General features: G+C 36.2%; 1 protein-coding gene across 2 annotated transcripts in view; it reads right to left on the minus strand.

Moving 5' to 3' along the window:
* Window positions 1-31: 31 nt before the first annotated feature.
* Window positions 32-24,769, minus strand: part of LOC120780139 (tyrosine kinase receptor Cad96Ca) — a 58,867-nt gene continuing 34,129 nt past the window's right edge. The window contains exons 6-9 of one of the 2 annotated variants that reach the window (XR_005705817.1): window positions 18,711-18,850; window positions 4,451-4,556; window positions 382-766; window positions 32-316 (exon numbers count right to left, since the gene is read on the minus strand). Coding sequence is in view for 1 of the 2 variants with exons in the window: in XM_040112427.1 (XP_039968361.1) it covers window positions 623-766; window positions 4,451-4,556; window positions 18,711-18,850 (390 nt within the window). In the remaining variant the exon portion in view is untranslated. Of the gene's footprint in view, window positions 767-4,450; window positions 4,557-18,710; window positions 18,851-24,769 lie in introns of both variants that reach the window. The other variant, XM_040112427.1, reaches the window with a different exon arrangement.

Consider the following 24,769-nt stretch of genomic DNA (forward strand, 5'->3'; position numbering starts at 1 on the left):
AGAATAGATAAAAATCTATATCTGTCTCGATTAAGCTTAGGTGATACAAAAAACTGTTAGGTGAACCAATCTATAATATTATACTTACATATGTATGTAGCAACATGTTGCGAGAGTATAAAAAGTACAGCAATAAGCACTGTAATACAAAACTAACTTAATTATTATTATTAATTTCTGTAAATAAGCAAGTAACATTGGTATAATATTATACATATTTAATGCTGCGAATGCTGTTTATCCGTCTGTTAAAGGAAACGTAGCAAAATATTGAACAGAGGCCTAGCCCTGCGCACTGTTATGTTCGGTTTCATAGCTAAAAAAGTTATTAACCGATTTACGAATGCAGCTCTAATATACTGAACATAATTTTAAAATTACTTCTTATATCGTATATGAAGAAACTCGTTTTTGTGACAATTTTCCGATTCAAAAAGGCGATATAGTTATCAAGCTTCAAATTATTCTCAAGTTATCACTCGTGTTTTCTCAGGTTATCACTCACTCACAAGTCATTCATTCTTTTCGTTATTTTTATTATTTGGTTATGTATTGACATTTCCAATTCTTCTCCATTAATATTTCCTGCAAATACCTGAATTATTATAATTATATTTTTTATTTACCGTATTGGGAGTTTCCCTTCACTTTTTCTCTCATAAATTTTTGATGTCACAACGTCTCGAGCAAATCCAAAATCTGCAACTTTACAAGTGTGTTCATCAGTAATCAGAATATTCCTTGCTGCCAAGTCTCTATGAATTATCTAAATAAGGAAAATACTAAATATTAATGAATTAATATAATATATATAAAATGTACATATGTATACATATATACAAGCTCGCATGTAACCGAACATTTTATACCTCCAATAGCGAAGAAATAATTTCATGTGCTCGTAAAACTTCACTGTATGGTTAACAAGTTTGGGAGTAACCGAACCTCTCTTATAGCCTTGACAGACGGCAGCGTTAATCCGGATTAACTGCGCACTTAATCAGATCCAAATTTGTAGGTGACAAACGGCAGCTATGCGATTTTGAAACTCTCATAAACAGCTTATTGTCCTTTTTATAATATTTTCAATGAAAATTGATAGAAGATAAACATTACGGTTGTTAGCCGACCAATTTTTACCAAACCAGTTTTTATTACAAAAGCATATCAACACATTATTTTTAAAACTGCATCATAACATAGAAGTTTTATTGATATTATATTGAGAATTTATAAACAGCTGTCAGGGTTGCTTGAATTTCATTCACAATAGATGAAAATTGGCCATTTTTAACAATGTTGCCAACGAAAATCTCACAAACTCCCTAAAATTTTGAGAGTTATTTTTGGATTCAGCAACGGAGTTAGCTGTGGTAACTCCTGAATTAATCCCGAAAAATGCAATTAATCTGGTTTAACGCTGCCGTCTGTCAATGCTATTAGTCTCGTATTGACCCCATTTTATTAATTCTTGGCGGCAGAACATGATATTACCAACATAATAGGTATTAATAAAATTATAATAAGACTGTTACAACCGTACTGTAATTACTATATTATTTTATTGTGAATTTTGAAATGAAAAATATTTTTAATCGATCTGTTTCATCTAATGCTAGCTTTTCTTTAAAGTGTTATTATTTTTATTGATCAGTTATTAGTTTTTACTACATAGTACCTTTCACAATTACAGGTGTCGACTTTGCTGAGCCTTTACAGATAAAGGCGTCCTTGCTAAGGTCCCTCACCCATAATGGAAGGCTATGTGGCTTTCTTTGTCTGTTTTAAGATAAAAGCACATCGAGATTTTTACGGATCTTACAAAGAAGTAATTTCTCGCGCCATTTTCTCGCTTTGTCAGACGTCAAATACTAATGAGCGATAACGGCAAAACTTTTATTGGGGCCCTAAGAGCCACTAACAAACAGTTTTAATGTTTTATTGTGGACGGTTTATGGTAATCAGCCTTAAATATTATTAATCCCACTTCAAAAAAGTAGATGAAAACTATAAATTTAACTATGAACCAGGACATCTCAAAAGAGTACATATTCTAGTCTTCGCTGGTCGAGGCGTGGAGTCGCTATCTATATTGAATCGATGGGAAAGAATTAAAATTCTCTATCACCACCGAATGTATATATGTACATACATACGTGTAGTTGATCCCCACACAAGAAGCGGAACACTAACCAGACTGCTTGTGAAACTATATTTTCTGCCATATAATAACGAAACCGCAAATAATGAAAAAAATTCACCGATACTACAGCAATGCAAATTAAATATAACGTACCGATAAACCCACAAATAATAAATAAGTTAAAAATACTACAAACCTAACGGTCGGCCTACATGGCGACCCATTCCTGCCACATAACGTGGCATAATCGCCATATAAATCTGAATGCAACAAATCTATTATCATAACAACCTCTTCATACAGATCAATATGGATATGGATATTCCGACAGTACCCACAAAAACAAAGAAATCAACCATTAATGTGCTGCGCCCAGAGGCAACTCTAACGCCACGAGCCCCAGCGGCAACCGCCACAGTAACCGCTCCTCGTAGCGGCACCCGATCACTACCACACTCATTACCACGAGCAACGGAAACTTAGCGCAGCCGATGTCTCCTCTGCCGCCGCTGAACAAAACAGCACGGATTCGGCCTATTTACGTTTGTGGGTGACCCCTTCGTAATACCGTGTGTAGTTGCATTGCATTTTTTGTTGCTCCTTTTGTAGTACCGTGTACAGATCACCAGATCCTACAGTTAACTCATTACGATTATTTTATGTTGTTGTTCGTGATTTTTTATTTTTTTGTTTTATTTTATTACTACATTGCAACTAGTTCAGACAGAAGAAAGAACTAAGAATTTGAATATGTTTTAAACGTATAGTTATTACAAAATTACAAAACTACTCTGAGAGCATTCAAATTAACAAAAAGAGCAGTACATTTTGTTTTGCAGATTATTAAAGGTGAATATTTTCCGCGTTGTGTCACATACTTTTCTGTTTTTTTTAGCGTGAAGAACACATGAAAAAATTCAATTGTTAACAAAAAATTATGTAAAATATTATTATTTAAACAAATGGATCCTGAAAAAATATCTATAATATAGCACAAACATTTTTCTCTGACTTCACAAAATTCCATCAATTTATCTCCAGTAGTTTATGAGAAAAAAATTAAACAACTTTATCGTTCTCTAAATTTCAACCTTCAATAACTTTAACAAAAAAATAATTTTGACGAAATATTTATATCACATGGTATGCGTCTGGTCTCCTTCCTAATGAACTGCTTTTTCGGACTTCAAGCATTACTTGCTGCAATGCTATAGCAATGTTGGCCATTGTTAGACCATCATTGAAATGTTCCATAAGTCTCTTCATATGTTTTACTATGAAGGCAGAAACTTTGTTGGAGCAAAAAATGAATTGGCAGAATTACGCCAACAGTTTCTGAAGCAGCAACATGTTGAAGCTGTTTACCGGCAATGTTTTGTGGCATGTCCATAATAATACTTGATTTATTAAAATATAAAAAACTGATAAATATGATTAGAGATAAAAAGGGTAGAACGTGTTTGCAGTCGTGATAATGAGCGAAGATGGAAACATGAAGGTGGCACGTTAAAGTGATAGCTAGGCGAGTCTGCGCGTTGCGATATCTATCATGATTAATTTCTGCAGAGTTACATTTATGGTTGTCACAGTTTTATAGAAGGGATTGACTGGAAGTTTATTCCACCTCGGTCTCCTCTCTACAACGGCCTTTGGAAGGCCTCAATTAATTCCATTTCTAGCGAAATGTTGGTACTACAGTACCCACTTTTGATGAACATAGAACTCATAGTATGTCAGATCTCAGCAGTCATTAACTCTCGATCACTTAACCAATTACAGCCCCATTTCTTATTGGTGCAACACTTACATCTATACCGGAACCAAACCTTCCAACAAAATGCTCAAAAATTCTTTCGCGACGATATGCAGTGTTTATTTTTTCAGTAATAATTAATTGGATAAAATCGAAATTGAGAGCGCGATAAGTGGCGAGAGAAGGTGAGCGATTATACAATTATGGTCTCTTTTTTCTATTCTATTGTGCAATACATCAGCTAATATGTAAGTTATTTTAGTGGAATTAAGTGATAGAATAATATAATTCCACACTTCTGACTAATTGCAACCGTTTTTCAATTTCGCGAAGTAACGAATATAAAAATATTTCCCGGCCTTTGAATCATTTAAAATGGTAGAATATAAAATATTCGGCTACACCTGAACTTACTGATTTCTTTCTCGTTTATTATTGAGTTTTCAATACTTAAAAATTCAAGACATCGATTCTTGATCCAAATTTAGTGCTTACTTTTTTATACGTATTACTTATTTATGCATACATATTTGTTGCATACATTAGTTACTTACCCCTCGAGAAGTTAAGTAATCCATACCTTTGGCTACTTGATACATAAAAGAAGTTAAGTCACCCGAGGTCAAAGTTTTAGATTTTCCATGAGTATTCCCATAGTGCCTATTTAAATAAAAATAATACATAATACATACATACAAAATTGCAAAGTTGAGTTAAATTATTGAAAAATTACATATGTATATTTCTAAACAATTTTCTATTACTGCAGAGGAATTTCGTGTTATTACAAAAATGTGCGATTCTGGTTTACCACCATCTCCTTGTCAGTAATGAAAATCTATTACCATAACTGATTTAGACAATACAAAGAAAAAAATATGTAAACAAACAAATAAATTAAACGCAATGAATCAGAATTCACATGAAAATAGACTTTCAAATAAAAAACTGGGTCCATTATTTCCATTATATGGAAAATATTTAAAACAATACGACTTTTATAACAAAATACTATATAAGAATGTTTTCCTTTAATAAAATATGTAAACAAACAAATAAATTAAACGCAATGAATCAGAATTCACATGAAAATAGACTTTTCAAATAAAAAAATGGGTCCATTATTTCCATTATATGGAAAATATTTAAAGCAATACGACTTTTATAACAAAATACTATATAACAATGTTTTCCTTTAATAAATATTAAGCGATTTGAACTCTCCAATGGCAAAAACATCTGTTTTATCATCTGTCCAATGGCAGTGGGAATTAAATTAGATTGAGAATAAATGTAATCTAATCACTTAAAATTTTTGGTGGAAACATAAGGGGGCTCTTTTGCTCTTCCAAGATTGCACGATGACACAAAATGCAACAATTTGTGCACGTTCTGTATTCATTCTTAACAAAAAACGGTAACAAATCTTTATAATTTAAGTAGAAATTATAAAATATATTTAAAACTTACTGTTAACAATTAATAATAAATTCACTTAATTTAAATGATTTATACTGTGCAATTTGGCATCACCATTAGCCAGGTACACGCTGCCCTATCTGGCATCACCGTCAGGTGACCCATTTTCGTTTTGGCATTTCTACTGTTGTTTGGCTCAGATCATTGTGCAGTATACAAAAACAACTAGAAATACCATTATCGGGACCATTGTCCCGAATGCAGTAACAACATTATTACTTTTGCCAGTTCGCTTACATACTATTTTTATACCCTGAACAGGGTTTATTATGTTTGTCACGAAGTTTGTAACACCCAGAAGGAAGGGTTGGAGACGCTATAAAGTATATATATAAATGATCGAGCTCGTATGTCGAGCTGAGTCGATTTAGCCATGTTCGTCTGTCTGTCCGTCTGTCTGTATTTATATGAACTAGTTCCTCAGTTTTTAAGATATCGTTTTTAAATTTTGCAAACATCATTTTCTCTTCAAGAAGCTGTTCATTTGTCGGAACTGCCGATATCGGACCACTATAGCATATAGAGCTGCCATACAAACTGAATGATCGGAATCAAATGCTTGCATTGGAAACTTCCTCATTTGACGATATATCTGCACGAAATTTGGTATGAGTTACTGTTTATAGAAATAATGTAATATCAGAAGAAATTGCTCAGATCGGATTACTATAGCATATAGCTGCTATACAAACCGAACGAACGGAATCAAGGGGTTGTATGGAAAACTTTCGCATTTGACGTGGTATCGTTACGATACCATCTCCAAAAAAATTGTTCAGAACGAGTTTCTATAGAATATAGCCTCCATACAAACTGAACACATAGTTACTAAGAAGGGTATTTAGCTTCGGTGCAAACGCAGTTAACGTTTTTTTTTGTTCTATATAAGCTTGAGTTAAGCATAAGATTGGGCTCAGTTGTCCTTCAAATGAATTGGATGGTACTTGGAGAGTACCAAATAAATACGTGAATAAATTAATACTTAAATCCAATCGTGGTTTTATTACAGTGCAAATATATAACTTGTGTGTGTTAGTGCAATCCTAAACATTTTTGGTGCTTTCTGTGAGGAAGTGTATACCGTTTAAATTGCTGGTAATAAGTCAGCATTAAATTTGCGGACATCTATTTTGCTCATCTAGACTATGGGTCGGGCAGTGAACGAGGGCAAGACGAAATATCTCCTGTCATCAAACAATCAGTCGTCGCACTCGCGACTTGGCTCTCACGTCACTGTTGACAGTCATAACTTTGAAGTCGTAGATAATTTCGACAACAACTGATGAGTCAAAGTTACGAGTTTTCGAGAGAAAAGTTCTGCGAAAGATTTATGATCCTTTGCGCGTTGGCCACGGCGAATATCGCATTCGATGGAACGATGAGCAGTACGAGATATACGACGACATTGACATAGTTCAGCGAATTAAAAGACAACGGCTACGCTGGCTAGGTCATGTTGTCCGAATGGACGAAAACACTCCAGCTCTGAAAGTATTCGACGCTGTACCCACCGGGGGAAGCAGAGGGAGAGGAAGACCTCCACTCCGTTGGAACAACAAAGTGGAGAAGGACCTGGATTCGCTTGGAATATCCAATTGGCGCCACATAGCGAAAAGAAGAAACGACTGGCGCGCTGTTGTTACCTCGGCTATAATCGCGTAAGCGGTGTCTACGCCAATAAAGAAGAAGAAGAATACTATGTCGAAAGTGAACAGCTCTTGGGTAGTGCCCGACAACATTTCTCTCGTTTTATAGAGAGAGTTTTGCCCTCGTTTCCAGCGCATATGGAGCCGAGATGGCAGAGTATGATGATATGCTCGCTTCAACGGAGGCGATTTTCAACAACATTTTAAATCAAAATGTGAACGTTTAGCGAGCTTCTCAACCAGGAATGCAGTCATGCACCAGACATGCGTTTGGAACCCGTTTCAATTCCCAATCATTGACGAACAGCCGTCTAATTGGTTAGTATTAAGGATATGTTTGAGACGCTTGTTCAAAACAGAGGTGACTTTCAGCCCACCTATAAACTGAGAAATTGCGACAATTTGTGAGGGCGGAAAATGTTCCATCAGTCGGTGACTTGCACACTGGTGGGTATGAAGAAGTCTGGGCTGAACTGAAACAACGTTACGACAATCTTCGTACTCTTTCGGAGCATCAAGTTCAGCATCTTCTAGATTTACCAACCTACCCATCAGAATCTCGAGCTACGCTACTTAATTTTGTGGGTGATGTACGTAATTCTTTCAGAGCGCTTGAAATGATGAATGTGTCAGTAAAACAATGGGATGCTATAGCCATACCACTGCTATTACCGAAACTACCGGCTGTTACCCGAATCGAGTGAGGAATGAGACTAAAATCCAATGACATCCCGAAAATGCAAAAGGGGGTCATGTTTAGAAGGTTCTCGCAAGTGAGGAAAGTTCTCTGATCGCCATTCACTTGGGAGTGGCCAGAAACGATTCTTCTACACATAGCTCAAGCAGCTCACTACTTCCTGTCTTTGACCAAGTATCCTCTGGGTAGCCTAAGAACATCCGTTTGAAGCTAAGCTAAAGTGAGAAGGCGAAATATCTCCTACAGAGAGTAGTGCGTTGGGTTTGGGACCCGCCACGTAAAAAATCATACCAACGAAAAGGAACAACAAGTCTCGGATGAGTGACCCCCCTCTTGATGACGACTATCGCAAACGAAATTATGACTACGAATTGAGGGCATGCACCTGGAATGTCCGGTCCCTTAATTGGGAAGGTGCCGCTGCCCAGCTGGTTGATGTCCTCGTTAGAGTGAAGGCTGACATCATCCTCGTCCAAGAAATGAGATGGATGCGGTATAAGGGAACTGCGGGACGGCATTTCAAACTCCTTGCGTACACCTGCAACCGAAACCATTGGTTTTCGGAAAATGCAAAAGAACAGCAAGTACGACGTGGAGTGCCGGGTTGCGATCGATCACAACATGTGCGGGATGGGATAGATACCGAGAGTTGAAGAGGAAAGCGAGACGCACTTGCAGACAAAAAAAGAAAGAGGCCGAAATGCGTGAGTATGAAGAGCTCGATAAGCTGGCCGACAGGGGTAATTCTCGAAAATTCTACGAAAAGATGCGGCGGCTAACTGAAGGTTTCAAGACCGGAGCATACTCTTGTAGAACTCCCAAAGGTGATCTAGTGACCGATGCCCAGGTCCAGTGCCATACTTAAATTATGGAGGGTACACTTCTCCAGCCTGCTGAATGACAGTGAACGCACAATGCCAGGAGAAGGCAATCGATGATGATGGAGCAGAAGTTCCATTGCCCTACCATGTTGAAGTTCGAATAGCAATTACCCGTCCGAAGAACAACAAAGCAGCGGGGGCCGATTGGATTGCCGGCCGAGCTATTCAAACATGCGGGCGAAGAACTGATAAGGAGCATGCATCAGCTTTTTTATAAAATATGGTCGGACGAAAGCATGCCCAACGATTGGAATTTAAGTGTGCTCTGCACAATCCACAAAAAGGGAGGCCCCACAATCTGCGCCAACTACCGTGGAATAAGCCTCTTTAACATTGCGTATAAGGTTCTATCGAGCGTATTGTGTTAAAGAATAAAGCCCACCGTCAACAAACTGATTGGACCTTATCAGTGTGGCTTTAGACCTGGAAAATCAACAATCGACCAGATATTCACCAATCGCCAACCAGGTCTCGTAGAATTTCTGAATGGTGTAGATATTTGGCCTGCCCTCGTATTAAACGACGTTGTTGTCGGTTCTCATGCAAACCATGTGCATTACACACCCGTCTGGGATGGGTAGTTCTTGGTCCAGAAGCATCGAACGAGTCGGAATCAACCATTTTCCCTACAAAATGGATTGTTTTGAGTGATACTGCAAAGTTATATGATCCACTGTGGATGCTGGAAACAGTTGAGGTGACGGTTAAGATGTTTGTTCAAAATCTATGGTTGGCGAAACTGAGTTGGGATACGCTTCTACCACTTAATCTTCGAGAGACTTGTATGAAATACCGGAATAATTTCCAGGCTCTCGAAAGGATCAAAATATCACAATGTCTGGGGATCAGAGAACATTCTGTATCGACACTACAAAGCTTACGCAGCAGTATTTTACCTACGAAACACCAACGCTAACGGATGATCTCATACATATCTGATTTGCGCAAATATAGGAGTTTCTCTGTTAAAAGAAATAACTATTCCCCGCCTTGAACTTTCTGCGGCTCAGCTATTGGTTACAACTATGAACAACATACGTCTCGACTTGCAGTTGGAAGATACGACTTACACTTGATGGAGTGACTCAACAATTATTCAACGTTGGATTCGGAGGCAACCCTCTTGATTGAAACAGTATGTGGCAAATACGATAGCTCTCATACAATCAAAATCGGATATAAACGCGTGGCGACATATTCGATCAGAAAATCCGCCGACTGCGCCAGCCGCGAAATTACATCGATAGCAATCATGGGGAACGAACTTTGGTGGAAGGGGTCTCCTCTCATTCATGCGGTTTATGAATCATCATCAGCTTTACCAAGTCTCACAGCTGAAGAAAATCAAATTTTTAACGGATAAAGCCGCCCGTTAAGTGTGAAATCTTGGAGTTAACAGCGGGAAGTGTTTACTGATGATATCCTTTCGAACACAACGAATACCTTTGGTAGCAAGGTTTAGCCGTTTGTGTGCCTTACTGAATATGAGTTGATTACTGCTAAAAGGAAGGAAGGGCACTGATCACACATATTCGTCAAAACCAAGGTAATATGTATCATTCTAAAATTAGAGCACTCAAATCTCGTTCCAGCATCGACTCCTCAAGCAAATTGCTTCCACTGAACTCGATTTTGAACGAAGAAGGCATAACGCGTATAGGTGGTCAGTTAACAAAATCGGAATACCGTAAGAGCAAAAACATCCAATCATTCTTGCCAATACCTGTTCATTGGCAAAACTTCTCGTAAGTGATGCTCACAAGTGCTGTCTTCATTGTGGGATACAGGAAATGTTGCAGTACTTACGCATACGATTTTGGATTATGCATACACGTCAGATTGTAAAGTCATATCTTCATCACTGCGTCGTATGCCATCGACACTCGCGAACAACTCAGCAGCAACAGATGTCATCCCTTTCGAAGTCCCGGGTTGCGCATTTATCGATGTGTTTGATCGCTTCATAAGCTGCCGTGGAATATGTTTGATCCTTTAAAGCGACAACGATACGCAATTTGTAGGTCGAGTTCTATATCAAGACCTTCAAAGTTGGAGAAATATATATGCAACTCAGCATATTGGATCTTTCGGCACGCAATGGAAATTCATCACTCAAGCCGCACCCGATCATGAAGGTTTTTGGGAGGCAGCTGTGCGTTTAGCAAAAAAATATCTCTATCGCACAATTGGTCGCCAAGTCTTACGTTTCAATAAACTGAGTATTCTACTTGTTAGGATTGAAGCTTGTTTAAATTCTAGGCCACTCGTTCCTCTTCGCAATGATCCCAATGGTAGCTAAGCACTCACACCTGGCGACTTCCTCTTTGGTCGACCGCTCAATGCTAGACCAGAGCCACCTATTGGTGATATTCCAGAAAATCGTCTTTTATACTCTCAAAAATTACAAAACATGTTCGAGCTTTTTAGGAAGCGGTGGAACCATGAATATTTATCCAGCTTACAGGCGGGTCGCAAGTGGGAAGGGGGACGTTAGAATCTATAGCCAGGATATGTAATACTGATTCAGAATGATAATCTACCCCCGACGTATTGGCGCATAGGTCGCATCACTGAAGTTCACCCAGGCAGCGACGGATTGGTACGAATAGTAACTGTTGAATATAACAGTGAGAAACGTACACCTGAAGGACTTTTTGTGAAGCACCACTGCCAACATCCAGTGCAAAAGATTTGCCGTCTTATAGATCCAAATCGAGAATTTCTGAAACCTGACGGTGCAGGCGGGGAGGAATGTTAACGATTAGTAGTAAGTTCACTTTATTTAAATGATTTACTGTGCAATTCACATCAAATCTTAATTTTACATTTTTATTCTACAAATATTTTCTCCATACAATTGGGAATTAAGGAAGGGCTACGTTCGGGTGCAAATGAACATACATATTATACTCTTGCAACTTACACAAATCAAAATACTTTACGGTGTAAAACGTCAATCAGAGGATCGAAATCCAAACAATTTTATATATATAGTACATATAATATATATAAAATTAAAAACTAAATGACATATTCGAAAGAAATAAGAATGTCATTATACGAGTATATGGGAGTTGGGGTAGTATCGACCCGATTTTATCTTGTTTTGCCAATACCACATTCTTTTAACATGACACAAATTAAAAAAATGTTCCCCGGGTTTCATTAAGTACCTCACATACAATAAAAAATCATATGGAGCAAAGTTAGACGGATGTTCAAAAATTCCTGCTTATAGTTATATGGGGGCTTTCGCTAAAATTTTTCTAGCTTAGGCACAAAGATACACTGTTATGAGTGAAACAAGTTCTCCCATTTTCATTGCGTTCAAATATTGGCCGATATATCGGGGATTAAGTCGCCAGGAAGTTCGAAAATCTTTATATTAGGCATTAGAGTCTCAGGGAAGTATTGACCTGATTCAATTCAATTTTGATATACAGAATTACTATTGTCAAGAAATAATTTTGTCTAAATTGCAATTGTATATCTCACACATTGACTAAAATTTTCGGTAAAAAGTAAACTATAGATATTGAGGTCCACATATTCGGTACCTAGGGGCTTGAACAGTTTTGATTGGATTTGGACAATTTTCATAGATAAGGTTGCATACTTTAAAGGAATTATTAGTGCACAGTTTTGGCCCTTTATATCAATTACTTCCTGATTTGTGTATGGAAAATGAAAGAATCAATTGGAATTTAAAATTGTGCTATATGGAAAGTAGGCGTGGTTGTAGTCCGATTTCGCCCATACGGTGGTATAGAGAAATGACAAGAATGCCACGTACTAAGTGTACTCGAAATCGGTGTGTCGGGATTTGAAATATGTGATTTCACCAAAATTTTATTTCACAATGTCGTACAAAGGTCGATTATTACAAATTAGCTGGCCAAAAGTCCATTTTTTTAATAAAAGATTATCAGGAAATAGTACCTACGATAGAAAGAGAAATAGTCCAGTAATAAAAATTTACCACTTCCACCCACCAAATATGCACTGCGTTCTTGCGCCCGCACTTCGAAACTTGATCTTCGCATTATTTGTCTGATACTGTTGTTTGTGATCTCAATTGACGAAGTTAAAGAATCATTTGGGGTACTCACAACGTGCATACTAAAATAAGTTTACGCAAATACAACTCTGAACGCTATGTTTTCGGATCGTTATAACTTATAACTTTATGAATCTATGTGAAACCCCTAATTATTTTTGTGCTTTTTAATAATTATTTCGCAAATATTTTGATGGATTTCAGTAATTCAGGTAAGATTTGTTATATTCTATGGCCTTTCAAGTGTGTTAACTTCATTTCATAGTAACGGTTCAATTTTGAAACAGAGTATGTAGGAAATATTTTTTATTTTCTCGTCTCCTCTCGCGTTTTGTATAGCTTTTAATAATAGACATATTAGGCTAGCGTACGACACATATTTTAGCTGCGGATAGCTGCGGATATGCGACTTAAGGGGGTATTCTACTCTAGAATTTTGAAAAATTCGATTTTTTTTTCATATATTTAAAGTTTAGAACATATCCTCCAAAGGATTTTTAAAAATTAAAATTATTTTAAGAGCTACAGTTACTTTAGTGACGCAGTACCTAGCCCGGTTCGGCCGTATCGAATTTTTTAAACGCGTTTTTCTCGAAACTACTTTTTTCCACACGGTACCGCCATTATCTCAAGTTCTATAGAACCGATTTACTTGAAATTTTGTGTGAACCTTCTTTATATAATCCTTTATCGTTCATATAAGCATCGTGTCAAAATTTCTGTTTTTAATATTTAAAAAAAAATCAGGAATTTCAAAAATAGAAGCGTAAAATATGATTTTCATTTTCAGGCAGTCGCCATTTTTCCAAAAAAGAATTTTTCGTGTTTCCTGAGGTAGGGACTATAACAGCATCCTTACTGATTAAGAATTTCTTTTGCCTTTGTTTTGTCAGACCACTAGGAGAGTCAGGATCAATGTCACCAGGATGCGCTATTTTTTTTACACCTGTCTCTCCCCCCCCCCTCTAATTATTTTAATTTTTAATCTTTGTTTGTAAAATTTTTTTTCTCTATTCACAAGATATCAATAAAAAACACCATAAAAAAATGGATAATAAAAATATTAATTGCCTTGTTTTACGACACTTTAAAAATTAACTGAAATTCATGCTTCTAGAGTAGAATACCCCCTTAAAGGCTTTTTATGTTTGGAAGCCATACAGAAATAAAATAATATGTTTCTTTAAAATTTTATCGATTGTTTATTTTTTTGGCTTTAGGTACTTCTGGCGTAAAAATAGCGACGTTATCTTTACCTTGGATGAAACACTAAATTATTTTAAAAATTACCTTTTGGCCTGTTATGGTGACACATCATATAATATAAACAATTTGAAACAAACATTTTGGTATTTTAAAACATCCATCAAAGAAAAATGGTCTAAAGCACACAGAAAAGAAGCTATGTTCCTTAAAACGAATAAGTGTTGGTTAAGCGGAACGTCCGACAAATGTTGAAAATTGACCAGGCCGGTCATCAAATTAATTTAGCGATTGTAGTGAAAGAACTAAACGCAGAAGAACGGAAAAAACTAGACCTTTTTTAGTGAGGACGCCATAGTTCACGCAGCATACACCACACTACAGGGTCAAGGAAAACGAAACGCTTCGAAAATACTTCGAGACATTAAAAATTCTCCAACACGTGCAGGGAAATACAGAAAAGCTTTCAAAATAGCAAAATCAGATCAAAGAGAAGTTTCTTGTCTGTAAGTGGGGTTGTGATGGATCGCAACAGGCTAAATATAAGCAAAGTTTCGAAGATGCCCCAGACACAGACTCCAATATGTTTCTGAGACCGTTTGTTACTCTTAGAATAACTTATGGAAGGGAAGGAAAAAAATTATATGGCAAAACCCTACACCGTCATCGCCTATACATTGTAGACCAATTAGGTTTCGGTTTGCTAAAGAATCTGTGGATGTAAAGCGCCCAATACACTACACCAGCATGCTGGCGCAATCACCTGATGGTGCCAACAAGCTTGAAACATACACTACTGCAATATTATTTTTTTTACAAATTGTATGAATATGGAAAAGGTCGTAATGGACGGAGACAAAATTATTATCGCTATTATCTTAAAAAGAAAACGAAAAGAATGAAAGAAAAAAGCGTGTTTGAATTAAGGATTGGTTATAAGACAAACATGAATTAGGCAATACTAAACTTTTAAGACGGTTGGAAACCAAAGCCAAAAAGGATTTCCTTAATTTTGCGAGGATGGATGAAAATCAGTTTTATCAGTTATTAAAACCATTATGGAACCATTAATTAGGAAGGAAAGAACAAAGATTCAAAATTTTTCTACAATTTTGTTGTAACACTTGCTTTTTATTTCGCGGTTACAATATTTCGGACTCTTAATTCTCCACAGGCACGGCATTGATTCATATAGATCAATAAATTCTCCCCAAAATAGTTTTTCCTTTGAATTCATATGTTTCTGCGATGTTCAATTTTTGAAAATTCTAATTAAGTGCGGTAAATTCACAATACACTGCACTAGCATGCTTGTGCAATCAGAAAAATATTAAAATCGTTTTGGTTTTGCTCCAGCAGATGGTGCAATCACACCGCAAGTACATACATACACGATCAGTCAGCTGACACCATCAGGTGATTGCGCCATCATCCTAGTGTAGTGTATTGGGCGCTTAACAAGTTAAATTGCATGAGATTAAAAATTTCTTTGGACATGCACTCGCGGCAAACCTTACCACTCACAATTTTCGCGTATTGTGCATATTTTACTACATTTTATAGCAGTACTTTTTGCGGTATAGAAATTTTTTTGGTATAGAAATTAATTATTGAGATGTTATTAATCAAAAATATTAAAAGTTAAAAACAAAACACATTCAGCTATAGGTAAATCAATTGAAAGATAGTGAGTTTTACAAAATGAGCTCTAAATGTAAGAAATTGACATGCGATGAAAAATGATATTTTTTATTTTTTAATTTAATTTCATTTACACTATATTTGAAATTAATATTTTATTTACTTTTTTACTTTATTTAAACTCGAAGTTAAGTTGGTGTATCAGTTTAAAAACAATAAAATCGGCCGCTTTTGTATAAACACAGAAAAGCTAATTTGTGTTTTATTCATTTAACGTAATAAATTAAAAACTATAATTATAATTAGATAATATAATTTAGTGTAACGAACGGAAAAGTCCGAAAAAAATTTAAGAAAGTATAGTGGCCACGAGAGTACATACAAGGTGCTTTCCAAACGGGTCTTAAAAAAAACAGAACAAAATCAATTTATTTTATTCAAAATAGTATCCTTCTGCTTCAATACAGCTTTTTTCACGGTCCAAAAGCATGGCGAACGAGTGTTTTAGCTCGTTGGCCGGTATGGCCGCCAATATTCCGGTGCAAGCCTTTTGAATGGCCTCTACGTCTGCATAACGCTTTCCTTTCATGGGCAAATGCATTTTTCCAAAAAGGAAGAAGTCGCACCGTGCAATATCAGGTGAATACGGGGAGTGGTTAATGGTTAAAATGTGATTTTTGGTCAAATAATTGTCCTTCGAGTGTTGGATTCTGAGCATTTTTTGGTCGTCACACACCTTTCGCAAGCCCAAATGTTCAGTCAAAATGCGATAAATCGATGTTTTGGAGATGTTTAATTCCATTTCTGATTTTTGATGAATTTTTGCACAGTTTCGATGGAATTTCCGGTGATCACCGATTTTGAATGGCCCACATGTTGATCGTAATTTATGTCCTCACAACCACTTTGAAAACGTTGAAACCACTGGTGCAATCTGCTACGGCATAGGCAATCATCGCCATAAACTTGTTTCATCAATTTAAACGTTTCGGTAAAAGTTTTAGCCATTTTAAAACAAAATTTAATGTTGGCTCTTTGTTCGAAGCTCATTTTCGCACCGATAACACAAACATACTGACACTTAAAACGCAATAACTTCACTTCCAATCGATGAAATGTCATGAAATTCACTCACTCACTGTCACTAATGCACCTCTCTGCACATAGATGGCGCCACCAAGGGGCGCTAGATTCAAAAAGTCCTGTTTACTTTGGAAAACACCTTGTATGTATATTTAAAATAACGATAGTTGATGGCAAAGTGTATAATGCTGCAACTGATACCAAATCAAGAAGCATGTTTTATATTTGTGGAGCCACATCTTAAGATTTTATTAATCTGACTCTGAAATTACCGACAAGTTTTAAGGCTTTCGAATTTAGACTATATGTACTGCACGCCAGGATTTGACTTTCGCATTTTACATCTGGCATACAAGTTACCTGTAAAAAGTATGGACAAAAGAGATCGAAGGTAGAAGCACAAACAAAAAAAATATTCAAGAAAGACTTCGCATAGAAACTGGATTGTTGGTAGACATGCCGAAAGCTAATTTCGGCAATATCAATGATGGTAATACAAGTAGGAGATTTTTTGAAAACCCGCAGTTAGCTGCTGATATAACAAAAGTTGATTTAATCTCATCTATAGATTAAAAGTTATATTGGAAACTATCTAAAGTGGACATGAAATAGACACCAAAAGATTTGATGAGTATGCTATGGCAACAGTCAGATTATATTGTGATATCTTTGAGTGGCATCCCATGACTCAGACTATGCAAAAAACATTAATACATGGCGCAGAAATTATTGAAAATGCATTATTGCCAATAGGACTGTTGTCGGCGGAGGCAGCCGAAGCAGGAAATAAGCGTTTCGATTTTTATTTATTTATTTATTTATTTAAAAAAGAACTAATTATAAATAATTAATCCACTTGTAAGAATCAGCACTAGCTACCAGGGCCTTCGGCTCTTAATACTAAGATTATGGTAAAAAGAAAATATTTAGTAAGGTTATTTAGTTGTATGTGGTGTTATATGTCTTTGATGTTACACAGTTTAAGAAATTTATTAATGGCACTGATGTTATTGCTATTTGTTGCTTTGAAAAGGTCGGAAGGTCTCTTATTCCCAAAGGTTGATTTCCTTAATCAATGCAGTGCAGGACATTCATCGATGTGGTGAATGACTGATTGGGTGGGGGCGTTGCAATGGTGACAGCTTGGTTGATCGGTACCGTTAAGAATATGGCTGTGAGATCTTCTTCTTCTTTAATGGCGTAGACACCGTTTACGCGGTTATAGCCTAGTTAACAACAGCGAGCCAACCTTTTTTTTTCAGCGATTTGGCGCCAATTCGAGAAACCACGTGCAGTCAGGTCCTTCTCCACCTGATCTCTCCAACAGAGTGCAGGTCTTCCTCTTCCTCTGCTTCTTGTCGAAAGAGGACTTTACTTCTTAATTGCTTACTAAGTCCAAAGTAGCACCTGTTGGCAAGAGTTATTCTGCGTTGGATTTAGAGGCTGACATTGTTGTTGGTGTTAGTACTGGCGTGGGAGCTATGTCGCGAGTGCGACGGCTGTTTGTTTGATGACAAGAGATATTTTGTCTTGCCCTCTTTCACTACCAGAGCCATTTGCTAGTAAATGCTCGATTAGGCTCTGCAGCTCGAACTAGTTTCTCCAGCAGCAGATTGAAGAAGTCGCACGATAGGGAGTCGCCTTGTCTGAAACCTCGTTTGGTATCGAAATACGCACAAAAAGTTTTGCAGTACCTGCAAACATTTCGCTATCTTTATTGTTTTTTGCGAGAGTTACACTCGAACTTTATTTTCTCAATTGCGAGAGTATAAAATATTCGATTGCCTCGAACTTAGCTGTTCGTACTTGATATAGCAAATATTGAAAATGAAAACTTAACTGAGCATTTGGGCGGCTGTTAAACTTATTCATGTTTATTGAATAAAATTGTAAGCAGCACTCTTTTATTATTATTAAATAAAAGCGACAATTCAAATCATTTCAGTTCAGTAGAATAGAGCTTTGTTAAGCTCACTAATTCTGAGATACTAAGTATGTCACTATAAATTTAAATGGAAAGAATGATGTGTAGGTATTGTGCGGTCGGCAGGTTTTCATATACCCTAATATTAAATGTGCAAACAGCGAGTTGCTGGTTACCTTATTTACATTTGCAAATATACTTACATTTCAGCACGTGAATTTCTAAGGTAACTTTGTAATTTACCTCGATTCACAAATTCAATAATCACAAATAGCGGGTCCTTGTCGGTGCAACATGCAAGTAATCGGACAACATTGATATGAGGTTCAAGTGACTTCATTACCTGAAATTATATAAAATCAAGCAAGTATATTTATTTATTTAATTTATTAATAATGAATAGTTTAGTTTGGGCGTATTAGAGAATCACACTAATAACTAAAAAATATAGCATATTAATAATCGTGACTTGGACCACTATCTCGTTGCAGCGAAAATACGCACCCGCCTCTGTGCAGCAAAAGCCACATGTGAACAAACAGAAAGAACTTGCTTTCTGAGAGTCATCATCAGCAACACGGTATAAGGGAACTGTAGGACTGCATTTCAAGCTCTTTATGTACAAGTGCAAACAAAATAGCGAGAGCTGAAGAGGGAAGCGAGATGCATTTGTCAAAAAAGACAGATGCCGAAATGCGTGAGTACGAAGAGATTGAGAAGCTTGTAGACCGGGGTAATGTTCGAAAAATGTACGAAAAGATGCGGCGACTACCGGAAGGTTTCAAGACCGGCGCATGCTCTTATTAATCCCAAACACGTGATCTAGTGGCTGATATTCAGAGCATACTGAATTTGTGGACTTTTCCAGCCTGCTGAACGGCAGGAAAAGTGTAACATCTGGACATGATGAAACCGATTCCCCAATCGATTGCGATGGAATAGGTGTTCCCTTATCTGATTATGATGAGGTTCGAATAGCGAACAACACAACGTCGGGGGTTAATGGAAAGCCGAAAGCTATTCAAATACGGCTGCGAAGAACTGATAAGGAGCATGCATCAGGTTCTTTGTAGCATATGGTCGGACGAAAGCTTGCCGACGATTGGAATTGAAGTGTGCTTTGCTAAATCCACAAAAAGGAAGACTCCACAATCTATCGAGCGTACTGGGTGAAATATTAAATCCGTCCGTCAACAAACTAATTGGACCTGTGAGAAAAAAATGAAAAATCAAAAACTGACCAGAAATATTTCCTGTCATCAAACAAACAGTCATCGCATTCGCCACTTGGTGTCGTAGATAATTTCAACTATTTTCTATTATTACTCTTCCCAATTGGTGCTACTTCGAAGTGATCAGGCAATTGAGAAGTCAAATCCTCTCTCGAAAAACAAAGACCATTCTGCTATAAGGTGCAGAGGAATGGACTATGATAACAAGTGATGATTCTGAAAATTTATGGTCCTTTGCTCATTGGCAACGGCGAATACCGCAGTCGATGGAAGGGTGAGCTGTACGAGATATACGACGATATACGAATGGACAAAACAGCAGCTCTGAGGATATTCAACGCAGTACCCGCCGGAGGAAGTAGAGGAAGAGGAAGACTTTCTTTCCGTTGGAAAGACAAGAAGGAGAAGGACTTGGTTACATTTGGTATTCTCCAATTGACGCCAAACAACGAAAAGGAGAAAAAACTGGCTCCCTGTTGTAAACTCTGCTTCAACCACGTAAGCGGTGTCTACGCCAATATAGAAGAAGAATAGTCGTCAATTTCAAATAGAAGCGAATCGAAAAAGGATACATTTTAAAACTATTATGCTTGAAGATCATCGAATATTCTTTGATGGAGGTATTTTTATGTGAAATTATGTTAAGGGTTGTTAAATAATAACATTTTCAGTTTTGTCGAGCCAACAAAAAAAACGGCTGGTAATAAAAAATGTAACGGCGATGATGATGCAGCGATCAACTGAAATGCACCAGCAAACACCCGGACAGCGAAGGAAAACAAAATGCAAGGTGACAATGTACCAAGCAAAAAAGGGCCATTTGTTCAGACTGCTATTGTATTGATCGCTATATAAATGTAAAAAGGAAATTGAGTCCAATTAAATCAGCGGTGAATACCAAAAACTTCAACTAGGCACGCCAAATGGTAAAGGGCCAGAAATTCTTAATGCCAATAGATTTGCCTTACTGAGCAGAAAACCTAATGATGATGCAAATGGTACCACCACAGTCGTTAATGCCAAACCTCCTTCAATATATTTGCGAGCGCGTAGCTCAAATGCGCTTGTCTGAAAAGTAAGTACAATCGCGAAGGAAAAAAAATCAGTCCGATTACTTTCCGGACAAACCTTGTATAGTAGGAACAAACAATTTTTACATTAAGATAGATGTAATAAAAATTCAAACCTGCACTGAAAAAAGTTGTATGTTGTAACATTCTTATCAAATGATAACATGAATTACTACCCTTACCAACTGAAGAGCTCTAAAGGCCTAGGACTCTTCGGTTGACTCTAATGATGTTAAGGAAGCACTGGAAGAGTGTGGTTTTAGTACAAAATCAATATTCAAACTAGAATTGATCATCACATCCGATTTACAATTTAAAATATCCTCTCCATCGCAGAATCACTGCTGAGGAACCACATAAGAGAAATGGTAAAGTACAATGTACGAACGGCCAAGAGTATGGACACACGAAACGTATTGCAACCTACGCAGTGTCTGTGTGGTATGAGGTGACCTACATCCTACTTTAAAATGTACTCTCAAACATGGATTTAAATAAAAAAATTAGTAATTGTGGGGGAAATCACACTGTAAACTATAGGGGTTGCCATGTATATAAAGACTTAAAAACGAATTTGTCTGTCGGAACTCAGGCACGTCGCACAATGGGTCAGAAACGGCATTTTTCGGCAAAAATGTTGTACTTATTTTAAAACTGCTTGCTTATATAAATTTTATTGATAAGTGTGACTTCTTAGATCTAAGAAGTTGGTGAAAATATATAGCGAGCCTATAGCCTGTTGTAGTAGAGGTTGGTTCGCCCAAGATGAGCGAGACGAGTTGAAAAAGTAAAATGAAAAATTAAGTCACCAGTTGATTTTTTAACTTTTTAATAATTTAATTATACAGAGTATTCACTTTTTTTGGGTCATTATATAACATGTTTTAACAGGAATATCTTACACAGTGTACTTTTCATAGCAAGAAAGTGACTATAGAAAAAGAATTAATAATAACTGTTATTTATTAATATTTATCAGAGAATATTTACGATATATTAAATATTTACTTAACACTATCTAATCGCTCTCATTTTATGTTGATTATAATAAATAGTAATGAATACTTAAATCTAATAAAAAAATAAAGGCATAGTGAAACAAAATGATAACATGTAACAAACAAATTTAAGATTATAAAAATAATACGTTCTCATTTACTAAGTTTGAGATTTAATTTAAAAGTAGTCCTTTTGCATCTTCTGATCTATGTGCTTTATTACAGTTGTAACTCTTACACTTGATAAAAGTGGATCAGAAATAACTAAGAGTCTCTTTAAAATATCTTCGTTAGTTGAAGTTCGACTGCATTTCCTTGCGTAACGAAGGCGATAGTTTCTATAATCCTTAGTGTTGGCAATATGTTGCTTATGGTTTCCTGTATCCTTTCGACAATTTCTTTAGTATGGTTTGCGGTTTCCTTAGCATATTCAAATTGAATCGGCCGACAAAACTTTGTGGAAGAAGGCCTAAAGTTCTTCCATAACGTGTCTGTTTGGTCTATAGTTTTAAGCACTAAAGGCACCATTTATTTATGGTAAATTTGCATCAGATATACCATCAAATTCGTTAGGTATGAACTGGTGGTATTGACTTTGATTTGACGAACCGTCACAACCCCATTTCGATGTTAGAGTCATTATTTCTGGAACATGAGCTAGATTTGTGAAGTTCTCGGCGGCCAAAATAATTAATTTAGCTGACTTGTGTAGATTATGGTGTAATAGTAATATTTTCAGGGTAACAATGCCTTTTTTCCTCCCGAACTCTATAATACGGTGGCAACACATCACATCCGAAGTCTTTAAGCACATTTCGAACAACTTCATACTGATGCTTTGATAACTGTGCATCAATTAACATCGCCAACGCTTTTTGAGAATCTAAGTATGTCTTCTTATTAGCTGCTGATCCAGCTGCGGCCTTTAATTCTAGTTCAGAGTACTTATCTCGAAGTTGTTGGACCTTGTAACGTTTAGCCCGTTGACTACATTCTTCAATTTTCTTTACCGGTCGTCCAGCAATTAAACTACGTTTACTTGAAGTCCCGGGTAATAATTTATCAGCCATCTCTACAGTAAAATTTCTACCCAGCCATACAGAATGATTTTTAAATAGTACGTTTTTTTTCCTGTGGCACTGGTTCCATTTTGAACTGAATGAACTTATGTACCTATTTGTAATTTGTTCTAAAATTAACTTCACCTTATCTTCACTAAAAGAAGGGAATTTATCGCTCAAAAACTGCGTCAACATATCATTTTCTCGGCCGCACCGAATAAATTCTTCAGTAAGCTGTCGATTACTTATGGAAACGGATGACATTTTGCAAATATTATTTGCAATATATATTTATACAAATCACACTTGTTAAGAACTGTTAGGTTTTTATTACGCAATGAATTTCGAAATTACACAAACGCTGCTTTAAATTATCAATATGTGAAGACGCGCAATAAGTTAAACAATTGCGCCCGTTGTCACAACAACCGTTCATAGCTATCTTTGATCCTTATCCGCACGTATCCGCAGTTCATTTTTTCGTTATCATATTCCTTAAAGTGTACATAAAGTATTAGGACTAATTGGACTATGTGGGTACATGTAGCTAATAATCAAAACTATAATTTTTATGTAAAAGTGTTTAAAAAATGGTTTTATTTTAAAACTTTGTCAAAATTGACATGAATTAGGCCGATGAAATGAAAATAATTATTTTATAATATATTATAATATATATTAGCATAGACTTTAAAGTCACTTCTTAGTGCATAAAACGTCGAAACCCCATACGTCTGTCTTCATACTTTTCTCAATATTTTTCACAATTTTCAAGAGTTCTATTTTTTATTTGACTTTAAAAATACGTTGTTATGTCAGTGAAATGTCAATTTGCAAATACGTGATAAATTAAACTATATTCATTGTCTATAAACACTACTGGAATGAAATTTTGTTAAAATTAGATAGTTAAAAATTACATATTTTTTCCGCCTTTTACCCACTGTGCGTCGTAACCAAATGTTGAATTTTCCTCCAAATGAAAATATTGAAATCCCCGTCAAAACGCGTAAATCTTAAAGACAATGCTACACAAGGGAGCTATGCAAACTTAATGAAAAACAACATTGCATCAACTTAATCGCCCCAAAATCAAACACGTTTTTCAATCTTACCCAATATATGACACAATTTATGTTTACAATGCAAAATATAATGCAAGGGATAATCCAAGAATAAAATCAAATGTTGCAAACTTTTTTAAGTGAAAATTTAGTGTATTGAACATTTGTATGTGGAATGCTAACGGTGTTAGCCAACACAAATTGGAACTTATTAGATTTCTGGATGAAAATAATATAGATGTTATGCTATAGTCAGCAAATGTTGCAAACTTTTTTAAGTGAAAATTGAGTGTATTGAACATTTGTATGTGGAATGCTAACGGTGTTAGCCAACACAAATTGGAACTTATTAGATTTCTGGATGAAAATAATATAGATGTTATGCTATAGTCAGAAACTCAACTTACGAATAAAAACAATTTCTTTATACCGGGATTTAGACTCCATGTCACAAACCACCCAGAAGGAAAGGTACATGGTGGAACAGCAGTGTTGGTTAGAAAACGATTAAATCACTACGCATTAGAATCTCATGCTACAGCGCAGTTACAAGCTACATCAATATCAATAAAAATCGCTGCGGGCTTAAACCTGACGGCCATATACTGCCCACTTCGATTTAAAATTACAGACATCTAATTTAAAAACTTATTTGGAACGCTAGGTCATAGAATTCAAGCAGGTGTAGATTACAATGCAAAACTCATGTGTAATTAATCCGAACCGACAGCTGTATTATAAATAGGCAAAATAACTTTGATATAACACCTCCTGGTAAGACATATTGGCCTAGTGATCGTAACAAAATACCAGATTTAATTGATTTTGCTGTAATCA

This window comes from Bactrocera tryoni, unplaced genomic scaffold (assembly GCF_016617805.1).
Source record: "Bactrocera tryoni isolate S06 unplaced genomic scaffold, CSIRO_BtryS06_freeze2 scaffold_187, whole genome shotgun sequence".
In the NCBI taxonomy this organism is placed as follows: Eukaryota; Metazoa; Arthropoda; class Insecta; order Diptera; family Tephritidae; genus Bactrocera; species Bactrocera tryoni.